The 25,563-nt window shown below is 36.2% G+C and overlaps 1 protein-coding gene across 5 annotated transcripts in view; it reads left to right on the forward strand.

The window, feature by feature from the left end:
• Ssh2 (slingshot protein phosphatase 2) overlaps positions 1–25,563 on the forward strand; it is a 267,844-nt gene that overhangs the window by 217,749 nt on the left and 24,532 nt on the right. For all 5 annotated transcript variants that reach the window (XM_071603876.1, XM_071603877.1, XM_071603874.1 and 2 more), the window contains 5 exons: positions 1,626–1,820; positions 5,747–5,840; positions 5,957–6,085; positions 20,115–20,161; positions 24,908–25,054. In XM_071603876.1, the coding sequence (XP_071459977.1) occupies positions 1,626–1,820; positions 5,747–5,840; positions 5,957–6,085; positions 20,115–20,161; positions 24,908–25,054 (612 nt within the window). The remainder of the gene's footprint in view (positions 1–1,625; positions 1,821–5,746; positions 5,841–5,956; positions 6,086–20,114; positions 20,162–24,907; positions 25,055–25,563) is intronic.

Raw genomic sequence — 25,563 nt, forward strand, 5'->3', positions numbered from 1 at the left:
AAGGAATAGACAATCATATGCTATTGATAGAAGAATAAACTGGGAAAACCTTTCTGAAGAGTGATTTGCCAATGTGCCTTATCATTTTGCATGCCCTTTGACCTAGGAATTCTACTAAGAATTTACTCTGCAGTAATAACTATGGGTGTGTGCAAAGATTTATATAAGAATGATTGTTGATGTTCTAATAATAGCAAAAAATAGAAAACAATTTAAATGAAAAATAAAGATCAGTTAATTTATGATACATATGTTATTGAATATTATGCAGCCATAGAAAATGATCTAACTTAAGAATATTGAGGGGTTGGAGTTGTGGCTCAGTGGTAGAGCACTTGCCTAGCATGCATGAGGCACTGGGTTTGATTCTTGGCACCACATAAAAATAAACAAATAAAATTAAGATATTGTGTCCACCTACAACTAAAAAAAATATTTTTAAAAAAAGAATATTGATATGGAAAGATGTTGATAAAGGCTATAAATTAAAGGATAAATGGTATGAAAAATAAATTAAAAGGCATTTTTAAGATAAAGATGTAAACAGACTGACCACAGAGTTTTATATAACTGTCCTTTAGGAGAGAGACATTAATTTATAGCATTAAGACATTTTATTTGACAGATACTAATTGAGCTCCAGCAATGAGCTGAGCCTTCTTTTAGGTACTTCAAATACATCAATAAACAAAACATTGAAAGGTCTTTGTTCCTGTGTAACTTACTTTCTGCCAATTCTGACTTACGTTCTTCCCAAGCATATAACCAAAAAATACTTTTCAGTTTTGTTTACCCTTCATGGGAGTTCAGAATCAGAAGTCTCAGACTAACCAAAGTTCAAATCTGAGCCAGGCCCAGTGGCATATGCCTATAATCCTAGCAGTTTTGGTGACTAAGGCAGGAGGATCAAAAGTTCCAGCCCAGCCTCAGCAATTTAGTGAGGCCCTAAGCAATTAGCAAGACCTGTCTCAAAAATAAAAAAGGTTAGGGATGTGACTCAGTGGTTAAGTGCCCCTGGGTTCAATCCCCAGTACCAAAAAAAGAATAACCAAAGCTGTTCTTAGAAGGTATTTCATGTGTATGAATAAATGGTTTTTAAAAACTAGGAGACCAAATCACCATAAATGATAAAACATCATTAAATAAGTACTTTCTGGATATTGAAGGGATGTCCTCATGGCTTAGGGACATCTATGTATGTGATCTCTGTGAAGCCTCCAGGAACCATGGGGAAATGTATGCTGTTTCATAATCTCTATGTCAGGAGGAAGAAATCTTTATGTAGTATTGTTGAGATCTTTAGTTTTCTAGTGATACAGCCCCAGTGTGGTTCCAACTATATGATCATGAGCTCTATAGGTACCTAGATCTTTTTCACTAATGGATTGTTAGTCTCTTCCCCATCCCCAATGTTAAGGATACATCATATCTTTTAGTAAATGTCTAAATAATATGGGCAATACCCATGTCATCAGGATTAGAGGATCTTGAATTCCAGGGAGTAGATTCTCTAGAGGTCAAATGCTATAGAATTTAAAAATCAGAAGACTTTGAGATACACATGGGTTATTGGCCTTTTAGTACCCCACCATTCTACGGTGCTCATTTCCCAGTGTATCTTTCAGGTCTGCTCTACAGAGTTTACACAAGGCTTGTGAAGTAGCCAGAATGCATAACTACTACCCAGGCAGCCTTTTTCTCACCTGGGTAAGTTATTACGAGAGCCATATCAACTCGGATCAATCCTCAGTCAATGAATGGAATGCTATGCAGGATGTGCAGTCCCATCGGCCTGACTCTCCAGCTCTCTTCACAGACATGTAAGTAGCTTGCTGAGAGTTGGGGAGGTCCTCTCTGTTCTGTGCTAGGCAGCATGTTCCTCCCTGATTTCTTATCTTTAGGAATCAATCTTATCCACTTTTATTAGACACTATCTACATCATATCTCTGCCACACTCATCAACCCTGTTAATTCTGCTGCCTGCAAAGGCATGAAGAATTTCACACCTGAGTACAGTGGAGGCTCCACAATCAAGAATTGCAATACCATCAAATCAGTTATTCAGATTCTACTAATTTGAAATCTGAGTTTAAAGGAGTTAGGCTGAAGTTTGTGTTTGCTTTGTCTGTGAAAGGAATACTAGGTAAGCAAATTAATGGCAAGAAACTTAGATGTCTGTCATACTTAACAAGATGTTTCCAATCAATTTGAAAGAATATGTAGGTTCTAAGCTGATTTTGAACTTATTACTGTTTAAAAAAAATTTTAGAACATCCTATCAGTCAAGTGTCTTACTCCACCATTACCTTAAGTCCTTGTCAGTGAGATTTTATTAAATCTCCCTGGTGCACTGTGAGTTGGATGAAGGCCTAAGGTGGAGCTGATGTTTATTTCCTTTTTAGGTTTATGCGTTGAAACTTCTGTGACTATTTTGGAAATTTTTTTACACTTAGTTCCTGCTTTGGAAATTAAGTAGGGTGTTTATTTTTCTCTGAATTGGTCTTTCTGCACTTACAAGGTATTCTACAGCTTAAAAGAAAAGTAGTTATATACTATCTGATCTTACAGTCAGGATTTGTCTTAAGATTCCTAAAGTCTTGCCAAAACAGTTCGTGATTTTTAAGAAAAAAAAAATGAGGTCAATGCAGATAATAGTCTAATAAATAACTTTTATTAGAAAAGGTGAAATATCCAAGAATTGTATGCAAGAAACAGTCAAAAAAGCACTAGAGGGGCTAGAGTTGTGGCTCAGTGGTAGAGCGCTTGCTTAGCATGTGTGAGGCACTGGGTTCGAGTCTCAGCACCTCATACAAATAAATAAATTAAATTAAGGTCCATCAACATCTAAAAAAATATATATTATAAGGGCTGGGGATGTGGCTCAAGTGGTAATGTGCTCACCTAGCATGTATGAGGCACTGGGTTCAATTCTCAGCGCCACATAAAAACAAAGTAAAGATATTGTGTCCACCTAAAACTAAAAAATAAATATTAAAAAATATATATAAAAAAAGAAAGTCGTTGTTTTTTAAAATATATATATGTATTTTTTTTTTTAAAGAAAGCACTAAAATCTTTTTTGCACAGGGTGTTGTTGGCACTAGACTCTACTTTTCAATGACCTTAACCCTTTTAGTATCTCATAATAATATTATTCATAAAAATATTATTCATGATTTCACGCTTACAGCTGGTTAATGTGTTTCAGAGGAATGTTTCATCTAGCTCAGGGAAGTGCATTCTAAACCATACTTACATGAGAAAAAGAAAACTTGTTCACATTTTTTTCTGATTTTGAAAAAGAAGATTTTGAGACTATAGCATAAAAATAAGCGTGAAAAGGAAAGAAAAGAAAATTACTCATAACCTCTTATAACCATTAAATATTAGTTCTCAGTATGTAGAGTATAATCCCAATTTTAAGGTATATTTCACCAATAAATGACTACATATTCACAGAAAAACATGGAAACTATAGGTCAAAGTATTATTACTGATAGAGGAATTTTTAGGTTTTTTTTACTTTCTTTGTATTTTTAAATATTTCCCCAATTTTTTCCAATGAAATCAATGAAGAGAAATATGTGTTGTAATGCTTTTTTCATCCCACCCTCCTTCCTAAAGTGATGAGAAAAGCCTATAAAATGCTGAGAACCAGGTGCAGGAGCACACACCTATAATCCCCATGACCCTCCAGAGGCTGAGGCAGGAGGATTACAAATTCAAGATCTGCTGCAGTTGAGTAAGACGCTGCCTCAAAAATAAATGAACAAATAAAAAGGGCTGGGATGTAGCCCAGTAGAGTGCCCCTGGGTTCAATCCCTAGTACTGGAGGGCAGAGGGGGAACAAAGCTGAGAATATAAGAATATGTGCTAAAATTGACTAAAGTGCTGTACTGTGAATAGCTTTATATTTAAAATCCAAGGAAGTGGGAGAAGAAGAAAATATACATGCATGGTATTCCCATTGTACATCTAATTTTATGCCAAGCCCTTCATATATGGTATCTCATTTAATTCTCATAAAACTCTATCAGGAGACAGATATTATTAGTGTCCTTATTTTATAGAGAGGGTAACAGGCTCAGGGAAAAGAGGGAACTTGTTCGGTTTTACATCAGCAATTAAGTAGAAGGGCTGCAATTAAAACCTAGGTCTGACTTATTCCAAACCATTGTCTCAAGGAAGTCTGAAGTATTGAGAGAAGTATCGCTAAACTAGGAAGTCTAACTCATGCTTGAAGCCAGGGGTACTTAACCACTAACTCACATCCTCAGCCTTTTTTTTAAATTATTATTTTTATTTTATTTATTTATTTGTTTATTTATTTATTTTTGAGGTAGGGTTTCATTAATTAGGGTCTCACTAAATTGCTGAGACTGGCTTTGAACTTGTGATCCTCCTGCCTCAGCCTCCCAAGACACTGGGATTACAGGCATGCACCGCTGTGCTCAGCGAAATTTGTTTTTACCAATATGCTTTTTTAAAAAAAAAATATTTTTTTTAGTTGTTGATAGACCTTTTTTTAAAATTTATATGTGGTGCTGAGAATTGAACCCAGTGCCTCACACATGCTAGGCAGGTGTGCTATCGCTGAGCCCCAGCCCCAGCCCCCAATATGCTTTTAAACAAAAGACTGAAATTATACATTTATTTTGTACTTTGAATTATCTAGGAATAATAAGCATGAATGAGAATTTTACTCCAGTGAAGACTGTGATGCCTTCGCTTGTGGACAGGGAAATAACACAGTTATTAGCTGTATCATGCAGTGTATGTGAAAAGCTAGGAGCCCAAGTGGTGTGGAGCTCCAAGTTTGTGGGGTTAGAGCATCCATCTTTGGAGATTATTGAAGCTATTTTTGCCACCAGTGATAAAGGATGTAGGCCCCAAGGGCAGGCAAGATGCCTGAAGGCTTAGTCCATTATCCATCTCCAAATAAGGAGGTGTAGAGTAGATACCTTTCTTGAGTTAGGGAGAAAGATGAAGTAGACAGTGCTCTCTGACAGCCTCACTCACATTCTACATGATATGAAATAGTGCCTTTAAAGAGAAACATCCAGTTACATTGAACCAATACTTTTCTGGTAATTGGAGAGTCAACTCTTTAGTCTGATTTCATATTAAACTCCAAGAGTAATTTTATGTTTATGAAAAATGAAGGAAAGCAACACAATCCTGCAAGTAGAGTGTTAGACTAGGTTAAACACTGATTTTCCTGCCAGTGTATGTGATCATCAGTATGTCTTGTGCCATGTTTGGTTTTTTTAATCTGTAAAATGAGAATAACAACTTCACAGAGGTAGTGTGAGAGTTGTCATGAAAAGGAAAATATTTTGGACAAAAGTACTCTAGGTAGTACTCTAGTACAAAAGTACTCTAGATAGAGAAGTTTCCTTACTGAATTCAGAAGGCAGGATCCTTTTCCTTCTTTCATGTTTTCACTTCACAATGAGTGATCAGCATAGTGTGGTATTTTAAGCTACAGAAGACCTACTACCATAGTGGGTCACACTGCTGGTCTACCCAGTTTGGTATTCTAGCTCAATTATCGATACCCAGGGGTACTTCACAGGGAAGCATGAATATGGTCCTCCATTAAAAACTACACTCCCTATAGCAAATTTGTCTTTGTTTCTTCATGGATCTATATGTATTTAAGAGGCAAAGCTTGCCAATTTGGAAACATAATCAAATGGTAATACTGAAATTCCTGATTAAGAAATATCACTTCCCTATTTTCAGACCAACTGAACGCGAACGAACAGAGAGGCTAATTAAAACCAAATTAAGGGAGATTATGATGCAGAAGGATTTGGAGAACATTACGTCCAAAGAGGTAAGAGACCTCAAGTCTTCATTGTTCCAAGGCTCCGAGTGGGATAACAGTAGGTGTGGGGCTAGAAATGGTACATGTTTGAAAGAGATTAGTAAAATATGTCGTCTTTGTTTCAGATACGAACGGAGTTGGAAATGCAGATGGTCTGTAACTTGCGAGAATTCAAGGAATTTATAGATAATGAAATGATAGTGATCCTTGGTCAGATGGATAGTCCTACACAAATATTTGAGCATGTGTTCCTGGTAAGTTTTAAGGACCACTTTAAGTGGTATGTTGAAGTACTATATGGACTGATGGATGGAGGGAGTAATTGTTTAATTTTAATTTTATTATATTTAAATAAAATGTAACTTACATTCAAAAAGAAGATTGTAAGTACTCAAACCTCATCACTTCCTAGTCGTTTCACTGCATTTTAATATAATCTCTGCTTTTAAGGTTATATACATACATCTATCATAAAGTGGAAGTGATATAATGGTGTGCTAATGCTCATCTCCTTCCACTTTCTCACTCAGTAACATCAAACTGGTAGATTAAAATTGACCATAAGTTGGGCATGGTGATGCATGCTTGTAATCCCAGCAGACTCAGTAGACTGAAGCATGAGGATTGCAAGTTCAAGCCAGACTCACCAAGTTAACAAGACCCTGTATGTAAATTTTTTTAAAAAAGGGGGGGGGGGGCACTCAACCACTGAGACACAGCCCCAGCCCTATTTTGTATTTTTATTTAGAGACAGGGTCTCACTGAATTGCTTAGCACCTTGCTTTTGCTGATGCTGGCTTTGAACTCATGATCCTCCTGCCTCAGCCTCCTGAGCCACTAGGTTTACAGGTGTGTGCCACTGTGCCTGGTTAAATAAAATATTTTTTTAAAGGGCTGGGGGTTTGGCTCCATAGTTAAGCACCCCTGGGTTCAACCCCTGGTACAAAAAAACAAACAAACAACAAAAAAATTCACTATAGTAGAAATATTTACACCAAAGAAATTGGCAAATGCTATAAATTAGCCTTTTCTTCCCCTGGATTGTAAATATTTAATCAGCTTTTCATAGTACTTATATCAGAAACACCAGTGGGCTATAGTTTTATACAGTGCTAAATAGGATGATCTTTAAAATATTTCTTGGAAGTCTGTCAAATGTATATTTGAGCAGAACAAGTGGGAATTATTTATAACAGAGAGACCACTGGACCTTATTTATTCATTTTTTGTGATTCTGGGGATTGAAACCAGGGACTCACACATGCCAGGCAAGCAGGCAAGCACCTACCTCTGAATTATAACCCCAGCCCTGGATTTTTAAACATATGCAATTTTGTAGCTACATTTTGAGCAAACCTCCCCCCATGCTTTTCCTGATTACCAAAACATCAGTGACTAAACATTGTTCTTCATAGTTCCTGAACACTCAGTGACCTATAATTAGCCCAAGGAGATCTCTCTGACAGATGAATTAAGAAAGCTTCTAATATCCTAAGACCCATTTTCCTTTCAAAGGTTAAAAACTTCTAGCTTTCATCTGTACCCAGTAGAGTGAACAAGGTTAACAAGAATAATTAAAAATCAATGAGGAATGCTATAGGAACCTCATTTTTTTTTTACTTCCCATACATTTTGGCCAAAAATGTTAACAAGAAACTATATCAACTGGTTTGTGTTTCATTTCCTTTCTCTGATGAGGACATTTGTGAACTGTGAAAAGATTATAAGGTGGGAAACAGGAGAGAAGAGGAATAAATGCATAGCAACTGACTAAACTGGATCATCTTACTGAGTATTTAAGAGTTTATTTCACCGGGCAATTAAACTTTGTGCTGTAAAAGGGTTCTGCTGAGTTAATCTGTTGACGTTCTAGGGTATGTGTGTCTCTAGAATGATTCATACTGAATTATAACTATGAAATTACTCAGAGTTGGGAGGGAAACTTCTTTTCCAGGTCTTTAACTTGACTAATATGTGTTGCCATTTCCGCATGTAGATCATACTGACCTATTTGTAAAGTCAGTATGATCTACGTACTGGTTTATGTAGATCATAGTGTCTACAGTTTTACTGTCCTTTATGTATACTTCCATGAGGGCTCAAAGATATCATGCTTATATATTGCTGGGAATAATCTTAAGTGTTAACTGTATAAAACTTACAAGTCATTCATATGGGCCCTGCTCCCCCCGAACTGTAGCCATGAAACCTGACTCATGTTTTGTTTTGTTTTTTATGAAGGGCAAATGCCTATAACCAAAAAGAGCTCATATTAGAAAGTGACCATAGTTACACTTGAGTCACTTTCAGTGTCCTTTTTTTTTTTTTTTTTTTTTAATTAAAATTCTTTTTATTTCTTTTTTTTTCTTTTTTTTTTTTTTTTGCCATGCTGCAGATTGAACCCAGGGTCTTATGCATGCTAGGCAGGAGCCATGCTTCTCTATTATATATCCCCTTCCCTGAGCTTGGATTTTTAGTACCTTCAAAGAATATGGACATGATAAATATCAAATACAGCCAATTTCTGATTGGTCATCCTATTTTATTCTAGTCATACTTCCTTATAGTTCTGTTGCCACCCTCTCTAATATTTCTTCCTTTTAAACATTTTCTCATATGGTATATCTGAGGGCAATTGGTAAATTTTAATAGTACTTTTAAAAAATTTAATTCCCCTCAAAATTGTATTTCCCTAATCAACTACAAAAGCATTCAAGTGGGCTGGGGATATGGCTTAGTAGTAGAGCAGTTGCCTAGGATGTGTGAAGCACTGGGTCCTATCTCCAGCACCAAAAGAAGCATTTATACTCGTAGATATATCTTATGATTTCACAATTCTTCCTTTTTGAGTTTTTTTCTTATTACAAAAATAATTTGTTTATTGTAGAAATTTTAAATGACAGTAAATCTTATTTGATTACCACCAAAACAGATTGTCTTTGTCACATTTTGTGCCTCCACTAGCTCCCCCGCGTTTTTGTTTTTGTACTGAGGATTGAACCCAGGAGTACTTTACCATTGAATTACATTTCCCTTACTTACATTTTTGTTTGTTTGTTTGTTTGAGACAGGATCTCACTAAGTTGTTGAGACAGGCCTCAAGCTTGTGATCCTCCTGCTTCAGCCTCCTGAATTGCTGGGATTACAGGCATGTGCCATTGTGCCCAGCTTAATTTTTACTTTTATTTTTACACACACACACACACACACACACACACATCATATATGGACTTTATATTTTAGAGCAGTTTTAGATTTGCAGTGAAATTAAGCAGAAAAAAAAAATTTCCATATACCAATTTTCATGCCATAATAAACATTCAACAGAGTGGTAACGTTTATTACAGTTGATGAACCTACATTGGCACATTCTTAACAACCAAAGTTCATCGTTTTCATTACGGTTCATTCTTGGTGTTATATGTTGTGTGAGTTTGGATATGTATCCACCATTTATATATCATTACAATTTTTACTTATTTTTTGGTACTAGGAATTGAACCCAAGGGCACTTAACAACTGAGCCACATCCCCAGTCTTTTTTTATTATTTTGAAACAGGGTCTTGTTAAGTTGCTTAGGACCTTGCTAAGTTGCTGGTGCTGACTTTGAACTTGGCAATCCTCCTGCCTCAGCCTCCCCAGCCACTGTGATTATAGGTGCGTACCACCACTCTTAGCTCAGTTTTTATTTTTAAAATCCATATCTTTCTTTTTTTTTTAAGAGAGAAAGAGAGAGGGGGAGAGAGAGAGAGAGAATTTTTTTTTTTTTAATATCTATTTTTTAGTTTTCGGCGGGCACAACATCTTTGTTTGTATGTGGTGCTGAGGATCGAACCCCGGCCGCACGCATGCCAGGCCAGCGCGCTACCGCTTGAGCCACATCCCCGGCCCAAAAATCTGTATCTTTCCACATATTTTTGAGCAAAGGAAAATCTCTTCAACTATTCTGTTTTCTAAAGAATGGACCTCTTATCCAACAAAATTAAATGTATAAACAGGTTACCTAAACATCTTATACCTGTTTCTTGGTGGTTTCCGCACTTTGTTTGCACTATCGTATCCGGCATCTTCTCCAGTGAGTCTGTACACTGCTGTCTTTCCTAGCAGTTGACATGGAAAAAGAGATCTTATCTTCCACTGCAAGTGGTGTGGTGTTAATTTTCTGCAAAGTCATCTCATCTTGTGCATAGCTGCCATGCTGGGAACTCAACCAGATTGTGTGAAGACAGGCAGCAGGATTTCCCCCTCCCTCTGGAAGAATGCTCAGCTCTGCAGTATACTACCCAGAGATTTATTTATTTGGAAAGATAATAGCTGGTATGGAGAGGGAACATGTAGAACATAGTTTAGAGAAAACTTGGTCCCTGGTTCACTCCCAGGTTGCAGCAAACAAAAAGGATCTGCAATACAAAAATAAGATTGATTGATGGGAAGCAAGAAAAAAGTACTTTCTTACTCTACAAGTATATGTGTACAACTTCTCTGAGCTGGAAGCCTTTTCCCAACCAAATTTCAAAGTCAGCAGTACTCCTGGAAGATCTCTGATATGGATGTGGCTGGGTGCAGTGGCACACACCTATAATCCAAGTGACTCTGGAGACTGAGGCAGGAGGATCAAAAGTTTGAGGCCAGTCTTAGCAACTTAGCAAGACCCTGTCTCAAAAAAATAAAAAAACCAGGTGTGTGGCACATACATGTAATCCCAGCTGTTTAGGCTGAGGCAGGAGGATTGTAAGTTTGAGGCCAGCCTTAGCAATTTAGTGAGACCTTAAGCAACTTAGCAAGACCCTGTCTCAAAATAAAAATTAAAAGGGCTGGGAATGTAGCTAAGTGGTAAAGTGCCCTGGGTTCAATCCCTAGTATGGAAAAATTCAGCCTCAAACTAGTTACTTTTACTTTAGGTGCAGAGAAATGGAGAGTGTATGAATAGATGAGACAGTAATCAAGTGAGTTATTTTTATCATATTCCTGATTTTTATCTCTGTACTGAAGATATGTAACAGAAAATTCTCTTAGAATGAAAAGTTAATAGTATATGCTTGGTATCATAGTAATATGACTCTTACATCATGGAAGTTGTAGGTATAATATGATAAATAAGATATGGACAAGGATACCTGTCCTTGGAGATTATGTCAAGTTGTATTTATCCTAACAGAACCCCCAATATACTCCTTATCTGCTGTAACTGTGTTCTCTTATTTTTCTTGGAACTGTTAGAGTATTTCCTAAACACCAGGGCTATTTCCTAAGGATATCATTTGAAAAGAAATCAGTTACTTGGGTCTTTGTGTTGGTGCACAGTGTGGGAGAAATCAGAGTGAAAGATGGAAATGAACTTAGTTAAAAATATATTATAGCCCTAATCATTTTACATTTCTGTAAGATTCTGTTTTGAATAATTATATAGAACAAAGTAAAAATCCCTAAGGAATTATGTCATTATAAGCCTGAAAAGCCCGAGGTTAAAGAATAAAAATTTTTAAAAAAGATTTGTTCTGTGGAGATCCCAGGCGTCTGAAATTCCTGTATAGAGGACAGAAAAGTAATTACAAGTTGATTCCAGTTCTTTCAGACTAAGCCTGAAGTAACACCCTACCCACAGCCCAAGTCACTTTATGTGGGCTTCACTGAGTCAGCAGCCAGTGTTTTCAATTTATTTTGCCTCTGGATAGGGGTCACTGTAGATTGTAGATTGAATTCTCTCTGGACAGGTAGGTAATACTGTGGACTATTCCCATCACACCATGGTTATTTCCATCTAACTGGACAGAGTTCTAAATTTAGAAGTGAAGTGGTCACATTTCCCTGGCTCCAGTTTAGCTGCTTGACCCTTATTGTTTGGTGTCTGCCTCCTTGAAGTCCTTTGTAGTTCTCTAGTATGGGGGCTAGGTTTCTAAGGTTGAGCACAGAACCTTCAAAACCTTCCTTTTTTTTTTTTTTTTTTTTTTTTCACCTAATAAGTCAAATGATGTTTTCTTAAATGGAACTTCAGCACAGTGTCCTTGAGATCTCCCTGTTCAACAGTTTGATTGTAATATGATAGTGTTTATATAACAGTTGGCAGTTTTCTAAATGCTTCATTTACTTATTTGATCATTCGTTCAACAAACATTTGTTGATCCTTTTTATTGTTCCAGGAATGAGACTAGGTATTTGGACTGTCTGAACCACATCAGAGAGATACTTAGAGAAAGCCAGTAGAATGAGGATACAGAGGTGACCCTTTATTAGACAATTAGGAGAGATCACCAGTTAACATTAGCACAAGTGATAAAGGCTGAAGCCAGACTGTCAGGGGTTGAGACATGTAGGAAATAAGGAAGTAGAGAAAGCATTAGACTATCTTTCTATGCATCTTGGCTATAAAGGAAAGATAGAAATAACAGTATCTAGAGAAGGATTCTGGGTAGAGAGGAAGTTTCCAATTTACTTACTTACTTACGTATTTACTTACTTACTTACGTACTTACTTAATTATACCGAGGATGGAACCCAGGGGCATTTTACCACTGAGCTACATCCCTGGGCCTTTTTATTTTTTATTTTGAGACAGAGTCTTGCTAAGTTGCTGAGGCTATCCTCAAACTTGCAAACCTCCTACCTCAACATCCCAAGTTGCTAGGATTATAGGCTTGTGCCACCACACCCAGCTTCATATTAATAGGGGATAAACTTTTACGTAATTTGAGGGAAAGGTACCCATTAAGTAAAAGGACTGGAGTGGAAAGGATATTCATTTTACAGATAAGAAAAGGGAGAAAGTTCAAACATTTGAACTTTGTCCCACAGTAAGAGGAGAGTCAGAACTTGAACTCAGGTCTTCTTTTTTAAAAATTTTTATACCTTTATTGAGGCAAAATTGAAATATAATAAATGCACATTATTGACGTATAAAATTTTATCAGTTTTGACACATGTAGCCAATATAATCAATATAAAAAGCATTTGCCTTTTTTTAAATTTGAAATCATGCAGACTGTGTTTCCTGCATGATTTATTATATTAGAAATCAACCACCTTAAGATATGTAGGGGCTGAGATTGTAGTTTAGTGGTTGAGTGCTTGCCTCAACATGCGTGAGGCACTGGGTTCAGTCCTTAGCACCACATAAAATAAACAAAACAAAGATATTGTGTCCATCTACAATTAAAAAGAAAGTTTTTTTTTAAAAAAAAAAGATATATATATATATAGAACTTCACTCCCACATGTCAACTACTTCAAAATTAAATGGCACACTTATAAATATCTCACAGATCAAGGAAGAAAACACAAGAAAAGTAAATAAAAAGTGTGTTAAATTAAGTAATAATAAAAGCTTAAAATATCAGAATCTCTGGGATAAAACAATACTCAGATGAACATTAATAACTTAAAGTACTAGTATCAGAAAAAAGCTAGATTAACAAACAAATTATTTTTAAATTAGGTAGTAGGAAGGAAAAAATAAGTAGGAGCAGAAATATGTGAAATAGAGAAGAAATAATATAGCTAAAGGTTGATAAAAGTGAAACAAGTCTAATCAAGAAAAAGTAAGAACACATGAATTAATATCAATGGAAAGGGAGCTATAAAAATAATCCTACAGATGCTAAAATTATGTTAAGGTAATATTACAATTGCATGCTAACATATGGTAGCTTACATTACATAGTCTGTATTAAAGAAGGATCCATGTGCTGCTGAGAAGAAAGTGTATTCAGTCATTGACAGATGAAATATTCCATATAGGTCTGTCAAGGTCTGTCAAGTGTAAATTATCAATTGTATTTTTTAGTTCTCTAGCTTCTTTTTTTTTTTTTTGGTATCAAAGATTGAACCCAGGGGCATATCCCCAGCCCTTTTAAATTTTATTTAGAGACAGGGTCTCCTTGAGTTGCTTAGGACCTCACTGAGTTGCTGAGACTGGCTTTGAACTTAAGATCCTCCTGCCTCAGCCTCCTGAGCCACTGAGATTACAGGCATGCGCCAATGTGCCCAGCTATAACTTATTTATTTAGTTTTTGTTTGGAGGAAACAAAACTAGTGGTGACAGAGGCATGTGAAAGTTACCCAGTATTATTGTGTTGGTCTGTTTGATTCTTGAAACTGAAAAGGGTTTGTTTGATACACATAGATACTCCATGGTTTGGGCACAAGTATTTATGATTGTTGTGTCTCGTTGATGTATCATTCCCTTAAACAGTATGAAATGTCCTTCTTTTCCCTTCTGATTAACGTTGGCTTTTGAAGTCCACTTTATCTGATATGAAGGTAGAAACCCCCAGCTTGTTTACGAGATCCATGTGAATGATATGGTTTTTTCCCATCCTTTTACCTTCAGTTTGTGAATGTCTTTGCCTATAAGGTGAGTCTCTTGAAGACAGCATATTGTTAGGTCTTGTTTTTCAATCCAGTCTGCCACTCTGTGTCTTTTGATTGATGGGCTTAGGCCATTTATGTTCAATGTTTGCCACCCTAGACCAGCGCAGCCAACTAAACTAGGGGTCACTAGAGTGAATTTCCTAAGGTATCAAATAAAACACAGACACAATTTACCTTTAATTTAAGCCCAGGATGGCTCCTCCGCCCTCGGCCTCAAGCTCCCCAAATGGGAGAGCAAGGAATGTCACAAGAGGCTGGAGAGAGAGAGAGAGAGAATGAACTTTTGGGAGACTCTCATTCTTTAGAAAGTTTCATCCAATAAAGATCAAGAGGGTCGGGGTTACAAGGGCAAGTAAGGTAACTTAACCCCTGGGGCACTTAACCCCTGGGGCTGTAGGAACGCATGCCCATGCATGAAGACACTTTGGGCAACATTTTATGACTTTCAAGATCAGGACCACGGTTTATGGCCACTTTGATGAGGCCAGGTCACGGGGAAGTGACCAACAGAGCCTCACCAATCAGGAAAGGAAAGTGCTGGTCACATGACATGGCAGCCTCCCACAAATGTTATTATTGAGCAATGATTTTTATTCCCTTCCATTTTGATTTATTTCTAGTTTTTACTTTGAATTAGTTTCTTCTTTAATCAATTAACTATTCTTCTAGTTAGTTCCTCCCTTTGCTGGTTTTCACTTTTACTTCCTCTTTATGAAATATTTTGTTTGAGAATGTTTTGTAGTGTAGGCTTTCAAATTGTGAATTCTTTTAACTTTTGTTTATCATGGAAGGTTTTTATTTCATTGTCAATTCTGAAGCTTAATTTTGCTAGGTAGAGTATTCTCAGCTGGCATCCATTTTCTTTCGGAGCTTGGTATATATTATTCCAAAACCTTGCTCTGAGGGTCTGAGTTGAGAGATCAGCTGATATCTGAATTGGTTTCCCTCTAAACATTACCTGCTGTTTTTCTCTGGCTGCCTTTAAAATTCTATCCTTATTCTATATGTTAGGCATTTTCATAATAATGTGCCTTCGTTTGGGTCTGTTGTAATTTTGTATATCTGGGGTCCTGTAAGCTTTTGTATTTAATTTTCTGTTTCATTCTTTAGGTTTGGGAAATTTTCTGATATTATTTCATTGAAAAGATTGTACATTTCTTTGGTTTGTACTCTGAGCCTTCATCTGTCCTGATAAATCTTAAATTTAGTCTTTTCAGGTTATCCCAAGTTTTCTTCATGGTCTCTTAACATCTTTCTCCATGGTTAACTTTGTTTTCAAGATTATATATTTTGTCTTCATTCCTGAAACACTGTCTTCCAAGTGGTGTAGTCTGATGGTGATACTTTCCAATGAATTCTTTGATTTTTCTTCGTTTTAAGGATTTCTTCTTGATTTTTTTTTTTTAGAATCTCTCTTTATTGAAGTGATCTTTCACTTCCTGTGTTTTGTCTCTGACATCAGTCCTCACATCGTCCTTTACCTCACAGATTAGTTTAATTACATACATTCTAAATTTCTTCCCTGACATTTCTTCCACCATGGTATCATTAGATTCTGTTATTGAAGTACCTTGGTTTGTTTGGGGCAATTTGTTCCCTTGCTCTGTCATGTTGTTTGTGTGTCTACCCATCCAGCAGAGTGGATCTGAGGTAGTAGAATTTCTGCCCTTTGGATTTGTAGTGTCCCTGAAGGTTTTCAGTACCTTACTATTTAGGGGAAGACAAATAATAACAACCAATGCAAACAGTATACAGCATTAAACCAAATAGTTCCTACTATGATGGCTGCAGTGTTAATTATCACAGTGAACAGAATTGATGTGATCAATTATTGCCTGCAATAAAAACAGCAAGTTTGGAAAAGGGTTTACAATTTCAAATGGTGAACAGGGGAGAACAGAAGTGATAGAGGATATGATAATTATGAGGGAAGAGGAGACAAGATAGAGTGAAAAATTAAAGGAAGAGTGAAAGAACAATAGAGATTGACTGTTAGCAGAAGAAAAGAGAAAGCGTCAAGGGAAACAGAAAAGTGAAAACGTGTAATTAAAGTAGAATTAAAGGGGCTGGGATTGTGGCTCAGCAGGGTAGAGCGCTCGCCTAGCACATGCAAGGCCCTGGGTTCAATCCTTAGCACCACATAAAAACAAAGATATTGTGTACAGTTACAACTAAAAAATAAATATTAAAAAAATAAAGTAGAATTAAAACTAAAATATACTAATCAAACATCTTAGTCCTTAAAAAAACTGATCCATGAAAAATGACTGGCTTTAGAAATGGTAGAAATGAAAAAAAAAAAAAAATGTCCATGTACCATTAAGGTCACAATTAAACAGGGAAAGGAAAAGAGAAAAAAAATTTCTATGAAAAGTTAAAGATTTCTTTTCATTGGAGTTCAAAGGATTCTCAGCTTCTCAGCAGTTTTAGGTGGGGGTCCTCTGTAATGTGATACTATACCCTCGGAATTGCTGGAGTGAGAGCAGTAATCCTGTAGGCAGAATTTCTAGAGGCAGGGTGTAGGCTTAGGTGGGCTCCAGGCTCTTCAATGAATGCCAGTTGGTCTGGAGATTTTAAATCAGCACACCTCCAGGGCCTAGTAATTGCCAGTTTATACTGGAAGACTATACCTCAGGGATCTTCCCTGGGTTCCACTTATGTGGTGGGGGAGCCAATTCTTAGTCCCCTATGTCACCTGCAGCCCCTTCGTTTCCTAGTCTTGGGTTCAGTCTCCAAACTCAATCTGTCCCGCCCTATCCTTCTGAATTCCTGGCCAGATGCAGCAGGTCCTGCAAGCAAGCAGCAGGCTGGAGAGGGAGGAGGGGTAGAGCAAGGTGGGTTTCCACAATCATGAACTCAGGCATTCTGATGCCAAGTTCTATTTGGTGCATATAATTCTGAAATAGGTAAAGTCATATTTTAAAATATTTGCCTTTTCAAAGGGTATGAAAAATGGTCCAAAGATTGAAAATTGACCCAAACATTGAAAAATTGTTCATTTTTTTTTCTTGTAGAGAAATATAAATGAAGCTACCCTGAGATATCAATTCATATGTATCATATTGGCAAAAATTCAGAAGCCTAACCACACATTTTGTTGGCAATGCCATGAGCAAAGTGGAATGCTTATACATTGCCGGTGAGAATGTAGAATTGTTTCAGTTTCTGAGGAGGGGAATTTAGCAGTATCCAACAAAACTAATTTAGCAGTCCCACCTCCACAAAAATTAAACACCACTCATAGGAGACTATTTGAATAAAATATTATATCATTACCTAATGAAGTATTGTGCAGAAGTAAGAAAGAATAAGAGAGATCTCTTTAAACTACTATATAAGGAATAGTTTCAAAGATACATTGGAAAGTGAAGAACAAAGAATCATATATAGTGTATTAATTTGGTGATATGAGTAAGAAGTGGTAATAAGTATGTATTTGCTTTTTTTCAAAATAGAATGTAAGTAGAATAAATCAAAATCAATAAAAATGATCACTCATGAGAATTGAAGATATATAGATATGGGAGCAAGACTTCCAAGCTTTTAAGTAATTTTTTTTTTACTTTAAACCATGTAAAAGTTTTAGATTTATTTTTTTAATAAATAGAAAAGAATGGGGGAAAGCCTGCCCTAAAATTCAATGCAAATATGAAACAAATTACCCCAAACGTATATCATTTTGAAGACTTCACAGAAAGAAATTAATTAAAATAACTTGTAAGCATGATACCTACAAAGAAATTTGTACTCAATATTTGTTGTTGTGATGGTATTGGTGTACAATGTTAAAACTATTTTGTAAGGAGAGCAAATCACTTATTAACTAAGGGTTCTCACTGTGGTTAGGGAGATACAAATGATGGGTAAAGGGCAAGAGGGAAAGAAAGAAACCTACGGTGTTGAATATGAATTTTTCCTAGCTTTGTCTACTGGAAAGTTTTAGAAGCAATGATAAGTTGCCCAGATCTTGATTTCAAAATATGATTCTTTGCTAAAAGAAACCAGGGTTCTTTGGGGGAAATGGTGATTCCATTGACAAAGTGAATCTGGAACAACTCTTTGAACCAAAAAGCAAGGAAGTTCTCAAAGACTAACGAGGTCATACCAGAAAGAACCAGTTTGATGAGATTCCTACTGACCAAATTCAGGACAATTTGAGTGTCAAAAAATAATAATGTTGTGGATTATGACATACTAAATAAAAAATAAACCCAGTGTCCAGATCATAATCACACTCTAAAAGAGAGGGTGAAAGTTGAATGTGGTGGCACATGCCTATAATCCCACATAGGAGGATCATAATTTCAATGCCATCCTCAAAAAAACTTAGCGAAGTCCTTTCTCAAAAAATATATAAATAAAAAGGTGTGGGCATATAATCAGTGGTTAAGCACTCCTCAGTTCAATCCCTAGTATCTCTTTTTGAAAGAAAAAAAAAAAGGATGGGAGGAATGGTTAGATGAAGTTCTCTTGTTTATAGAAGAATACTAGCTCTGTCATACAGAAGGTTTACCATTTTGTAACTTCCAGTAATTGATTTGGGCAAGATTATTTTCATACTATATCCAAGTTATTATAAAAGTAAAAGTTATTATAAAACAGTATGTACACAGAACTTCAAAGATGACTAATACCCATGTATTACTAATTGTAAAAAAAAAAAAAAAATCTTTACAGTAGAGCAATATGGTTCAAACTCCACATGACCAAGAGTGGGACAAACTGACTTTATGTGCCTCTTGATTTGATGCAGTAGGAAGTATACAACATCACCCTTGTAACAGTCTTGTCAAAAATGTTTGACCTGAATCTAATCACCAAATCCAGATTGTAGGGAGTTCTCCAAGACAACATATCTGGAGTCTACAAAGATATCAAATACATAAAAGATTTTTTTAAAAGTGGGGGACACAAACTTTTAAAAAAGAAGCAAAGATGCACTGTTCTAGATTAGAGAATAGAGACATGGCAACCACATGTGAAGTATGATTCTTGATTGAGCAATTAAAAAAGACATTCCAGGAACAGTTGTAGAAATTAAAATATGGATCATGTGTTAGGTTGTTATTGCATTAGAGTTATGTTTCTTGGATGTGATAATAGTGTTACATAAAAATGTTCTTAGGTGATACATTTTCAAGTGTTAAATATCATATACTCAAGTTGCTTTCATATGTTCAGGGGAAATGTGTGATATGTATTGAAAAAAAAGAGGAAGAGAAAGTAAATGTGGCAAAATATCAGCAATTGATTGCTTTCCAGATAATTTACAGGACCCCCTCTTCTTTGAGTTTGCTGTTTATCCATCTTAAAATTTTTAAAAAAATATTTTTTTAGTTGTAGATGGACAGACTACCTTTATTCACTTATTTATTTTTTGTGGTGCTGAGGATTAAACCCAGTGTCTCACACATGCAAGGCAAGTGCTCTTACACTGAACTACGACCCCAGCCCTCTGTCTTTAAGTTTTTGAGCATCATGTTTCCCTTCTTTAACAGAGCTTCTATTTTATTCTCTTCTGCCACACTCTCATAATCCTGCCCCCCAACTTATTAGAGGGAATATACTACACTAGAAATTGTGGTCTTTGGAATCAAATCTAGATTTAATTCATAATAATGCTGCTTTGGTCATAACATTCATATCTAGCTTAGATCGGATTAGTCAAAGGTATCTCTCCTCCTTTATGATCTTGAGGAAAAATTATTTGAATTTTATAAGTACCTCTTATCTATAAAAATGAAGATAACTATTATTTGTGAAAACGACATAAAATAATTAAATTGCCTGCACTGTATAGATATTATTGGCTCTCTTTTTAGAAGCTCTACTTCTTCCTCCACAGTACTCCTTTTCAAGTATTGTATTTAGTTGAGTTGCTAATACTCCCTAACCTTGTCTTCTTTGCTCCACAGGGCTCAGAATGGAACGCCTCCAACTTAGAGGACTTACAAAACCGAGGGTAAGCACACAAAGCAGTTGCTTTCTCTCCTGTGTGACAAAAGCCCCTATTTAGTCTTTATGTTATCATAGTATCAGTGGTTGATTTTAATCTTAAGAGTTATTTCCTACTGATTCTAATCAAGTGTAATCTAATAAAAGTTAAAAGTGGCAATTTTCCACCTGCTCCTGTTTCATTCCAAGACAGATCAGCCATTTTAATGGAAGACTTTTAAGAATAAATATGTAAGTCTTTGGTGCTGTTTAAAATCAAATGTAGGGCTGGGGATATAGCTCGTTGGTAGGGTGCTTGCCTTGCATGCACAGGGCCCTGGGTTTGATCCCTAGCACTCCCCGCCCCCCCAAAAAAATCAAATGTACTTTTTAGTTCCTGGGGGTTTTGTTTGTTTTGTTTTATTTTTTGTTTAGGGGGGTGGTAGTTGGTTGGTTTTGGGGGACAGGTGATACCAGAGATTGAACCCAGGGGCACTTAACCACTGAACTACATGTCCAGCCCTTAGGGAGACCCTCCAGCTCAGGGTCTCCCTAAGTTGCTAAGGCTGGCTTTGAACTTGGAGATCCTCCTGCTTCAGCCTTCCTAGCTGCTGGGATTCCTGATGTGTGATACTACACTCAGCTTGGTTTCTGTTTTTATGTAAGAGGACATAGAATTGCATATTTGGGGTTCATGGAGCTGTTCATTCACATTTATTGGGTATTTTTTGTGGGTCAAGCACTGTACTTGGTGTTAGGAATCCACAGACTCAAATAAGACTCAGCCCCTTTTATCCTTTCCTAACTGTTTGAAAAATAAGTAGGTTATGAATGTAAAGTAGGCAAGCTTCTGAAATTGAATAAGAAAACTTGTATTAATAAAAGTGTCCCTGAGCAGCATGGTTATTAAGTTTGATTGTAGTAATTGAGACTACAGTAACAATTCAACAAGCAAAAGCTGCCATTCTTCCATTTTTACTTCTTAGCTAATGCCTACTAAATTTCTTATTGAACCTCACTTTAAAAGAACAGATTATCCCATTAAGAGAAGAGAAAATTGAGCTGGGGATGGAGCGTTTGCACAGGACATGGGTTCAATCTCTAGCAAAACTGTTTAGGTTGTGGGGGCCTTCACTGTGGACAGAGATAAGACCAACAGAGACTCAAAGGTAGTGATGACTGCTTGTTTTCTCAACTACCAGGCAGCCTTCTGATTATATTTTAACATTATTATGTACATACTCCCTATTTTTCCCCCTCCAGAATAAAGGTATTTTATAATTGTTAAAATGAACTTGGAATGGGACTTGCGTGAGATGGTTATACAAAAAATTCCAGAGAGGAAAATCTGGTTGCTTAGTTTAAGATTTGAAAATAAATAGAACTTGGAACTCTTAATTTGGTAAAGACTGGGTCTGAAGTTTTATTTATATATATATATATATATATATTTTTTTTTTTTTTTTTTTTTTTTTTTTTTTTGGTAATAAGGATTGAACTCAGGCATCTGATCACTGAGCCACATCCCCTGCCCTATTTTGTATTTTATTTAGAGACAGTGTCTCACTGAGTTGCTTAGCAACTCACCATTGCTGAGGCTGACTTTGAACTAGTGATCTTTTTGCCTCAGCCTCCCGAACCGCTGGGATTAAAGGCGAGAGCCACTGTGCCCAGTGAGCCTGAAGTTTTTAAAGACAGAGGTTATATCCTGGTCTTATGAATTGATGTCTGTCTAACTCAGATCTTTATACCAAGGGTATACTCGGTAAATATGAATGAATAATAGAGAAATTCACACATATATATAAGAACTGTGACTTGTCTAATGATAAATAAGGAGAGGAAATCAATTAGTACACTGGCTGGGAATTCCAAAATCTAGCTTCTAATCCTATGTCTGCTGTTTGCCCTCTTTGAGCCTGGAAAGCATAAGCCTACATAATTTTTTACTGCTTAGGATTCTTGAAGTTTCCCCCAAGTGTGGGGGCCACTTATAGAATAATAACATTAAATCTGCTTTATGCACAGGGTCTGTACACTTTGATTTTACAACAACCCTAGCAGGCATTAAGACCCATCCTTCTCATATTTTTTGAATTTTTAATTTTTTAAAACTGATACGTATAAATGGTACATATTAATGGGGTACCACGTGATGTTTCAATACATGAATCCATTGTATAATGTTTTAATTAGGTTAAATGTATTTATCTCCTCATACATTTATCTTTTCTTTATGATAGAAACATTCAAAATCCTTTTCTTCTTTTAGCCTTTTGAAATGTACAGTATGGTATTGTTATCTGTAGTCACCACCCTAGTATGTAATAGTACACCATCATTTACTTCTTATAAGGCTTAATTATAAAATGCAGCATCTCATTGTGTAAAAGACAGAATGGTTAGATATTCAGACACCTGTTTAGATATCATTTCTTAAATTCAGTGTTTTGGTTTTTTATTTTGTTTTTGTTTTGTGGTACTGGGTATTGAACCCAGGAGTGGCTTTACCACTAACCTACATCCCTAGCTGCCCCCCACCCTTTTTTTTAGGCAGAGTCTCACTAGTTACTAAGGCTCTTGCAGTTATCCTCAAATTTGCGATCCTCAGGAGAAATTACCACCATATGCCATGGCACCCAGGAGACTCAGTGTTTCTTAAATTTTAGTATATGAAGAATTATAGTTCATGGGTCTATACATAATCATGTGTTCTGCCCCCTGTGGATGATTTGTGGGATTTTCAAGTGTAATTTTGGCAATAAAGCCATTTCCACACAACCTATTGACTTTAGAACCTAACCCCAAGTAAAGTGCTGCTCCGTATGGAGTCACTTACTGCTGAGATGGCAAAAAAATTTCAGAGTGCCAGTACAAATTGGCAGGGGCTGTTTGAAACTAGGTAATGAAAAGAATTGAAAATCCCTTTCTGGCCAGCCAGGTAGGTAATGTCATGATCCATTACTGAGGTATGGGATCGGATGTGGGAGATTGTTTGTTTTTATTTTAAGAAAATAAGAGAAGTACACTTGCCTTTTTTTTTTTAGTTGTATTGAAGTATAACTCATATACCATACAATTCACCCATTCACCAATTTAGAGACAGAGTTTCACTGAGTTGCAACTTTCTCGCTAATAAGTTGCTGAGGCTGGCTTTGAATTCTTAACTCAGCCTCCCAAGTTGCTGGAATTACAAGTGTGCACCACCATGCCTGGCAATTTAGAACATTTTTTTTTCAACCCAGAAGACAGCTATAGCCTTTATTGGTCACTTCCATTTTCCTTCTTCCCCCATCCCTGGAAACTGCTAATGTCTGTCACAGACAGATAGTTACTTTTTATCTATCACAAATGAAGCTGCTATGATCATAGTGTCTAACTTTTGGGGTGGACATGTTTCCCATTTCTCTTGGGTTGCACCTAGGAGAGGAATTCCTGGGTCATGTGGTAATTGTGTTCAGATTTTTGAGGAACTGCTAGACTATTTTCCACAGTAGTCATACAATTTTACATTCCTACCATGTGCTTGACTTTCAAATTTTAAAAAATCCCTTCTAGTAAGAGGTTTTGATACTAAGTTAAAACAGATTGAATTCATGTCTCAGAAAAATTTTAGCTACTTGGCCTTAACCATAGAGTTGGTTAGCTGTGGCTTTCTTTCTGTAGTCATTTCTTTGACTTCAGACACTGGGTTTGTAGAACCCCACATATGGTTCTCAGAAGAAAGCAGCTTCTACGTAGAGAAGTGAGTTAATCTGTGTTCTGTTGTTGGAGTAAACTAGTGATGTTCAAGTCCACACAGCACTGAGGAAAAACAACCTCTGGTAAACTCAACCCTAATATCTGTTGAGATGGTACAGTCAGAGAAGAAATAGAAGAAGTTTTTTTATAGAGAAACCCTTTTCTGCAAGCGTTGTCTGTATGGGAGAATCCTCAGACACATCTGCTGCCATAGCAGCCAGGAATGCTGCCAGATAAAGTTAAAGGAGTTTCAAGTCCAACTTTCCTCTGTCCCTCCCAGGCCTGACCTCATTTGCCTTTCATGTAGTTTAAGAGAGTAATAGTGCAAACCTAACAATTTGGCATTTAGAAAAATAGGACAATGGTGTTATTAACAATTAAACTTGTCAATTATAATAACTTAAAAATATTATCTATGCTATTAAAAATAGCAAAAAAATGCTGTTATAACTGGAATAAACATACTTGATATTCAGGTAAAAAAATCCTTTTCTCTTTTTTTTATTCAGATACATGTTAATAGTCTGATATTATACAGATAACTTCTAACAAAAATTGATATTGTTAATGTTACTGACAGAAAGAGAAGCTGTTAGGTTATGGATCTCACATTGATTCTTTGGAGTAAGATACAGGCCTGTTTTTTTTGTTTTTTTTAAGAGATTATCAAAGATGAGGTTGTGTGATTACACATAAACTGAAAATGGAATTTAGATGTTGACATGGAAGATAGCTTTTTACTCAGTGACACCCTCATGCCCAGGTGTGCCCTGTGAAACAGCTTCTCTACTTTTAGTTTTTTTTTAGCTTTTTATCATTATTTTTGTATTTAATTTCCATCAATTGAGTAAACAAGTTTTGAATAAGAAAAACAGTGCTGAGAGTTAGGGATGTAACTCAGTGATAAGAGTGCTTGCCACCTTCAGCAAGGCCCTAGGTTCAATCCCAAACACTGTGGAAAAAGAAAAATAGTGTTGAGAATTGGATTTAACCTGAATAATAGAATATATACTCTTCCTTGGTTTCCTGACAGGGTACGTTATATCTTGAATGTCACTCGAGAGATAGATAACTTCTTCCCAGGAGTCTTTGAGTATCATAACATCCGGGTATATGATGAAGAAGCAACAGATCTCCTGGCTTACTGGAATGACACTTATAAATTCATCTCTAAAGCAAAGTAAGTAAATAGCCCTGCATGGTCTGACCCCGGTTCCTCATGATACACCACACATGGCTGGGGCCAAAGGCTATAGATAATTTACTGATGATATTCAGGAAAAAGGTTGTAAAAAAAGATTTTGTAATCCTAGGCAAAAGACTAATGACTTAATACTTTTCCTTTAAGTAAATGAATCCCCCCAGAAGTGACCTCATATTGACCTCATGTTTTCCATTGAGCACAAAATTAAAGAAAGTAGCGTAATGCTTCAACTAAAGAAATAGAAATTAGATGTAGAAGAAATCTGAATGAAATTCTTAAAGTTTCCACATGGATGAATTTGTAACTTAGAGAACAGAAATTATTCTGAATAGCTGGAATACCAGTTCCTCCTCTCTGAAGGCAAGGAAAGAACAGTGAACTTAGGAAATCTTTTCCTGATCTTTTTTTTTTTTTTAACATTTTTTTAATTGTTGATGAACATTTATTTTATTCATTTATTCATATGCAGCGCTGAGAATCGAACC

The sequence above is a fragment of the Marmota flaviventris genome, chromosome 17, assembly GCF_047511675.1.
Source record: "Marmota flaviventris isolate mMarFla1 chromosome 17, mMarFla1.hap1, whole genome shotgun sequence".
Lineage (NCBI taxonomy): Eukaryota > Metazoa > Chordata > Mammalia > Rodentia > Sciuridae > Marmota > Marmota flaviventris.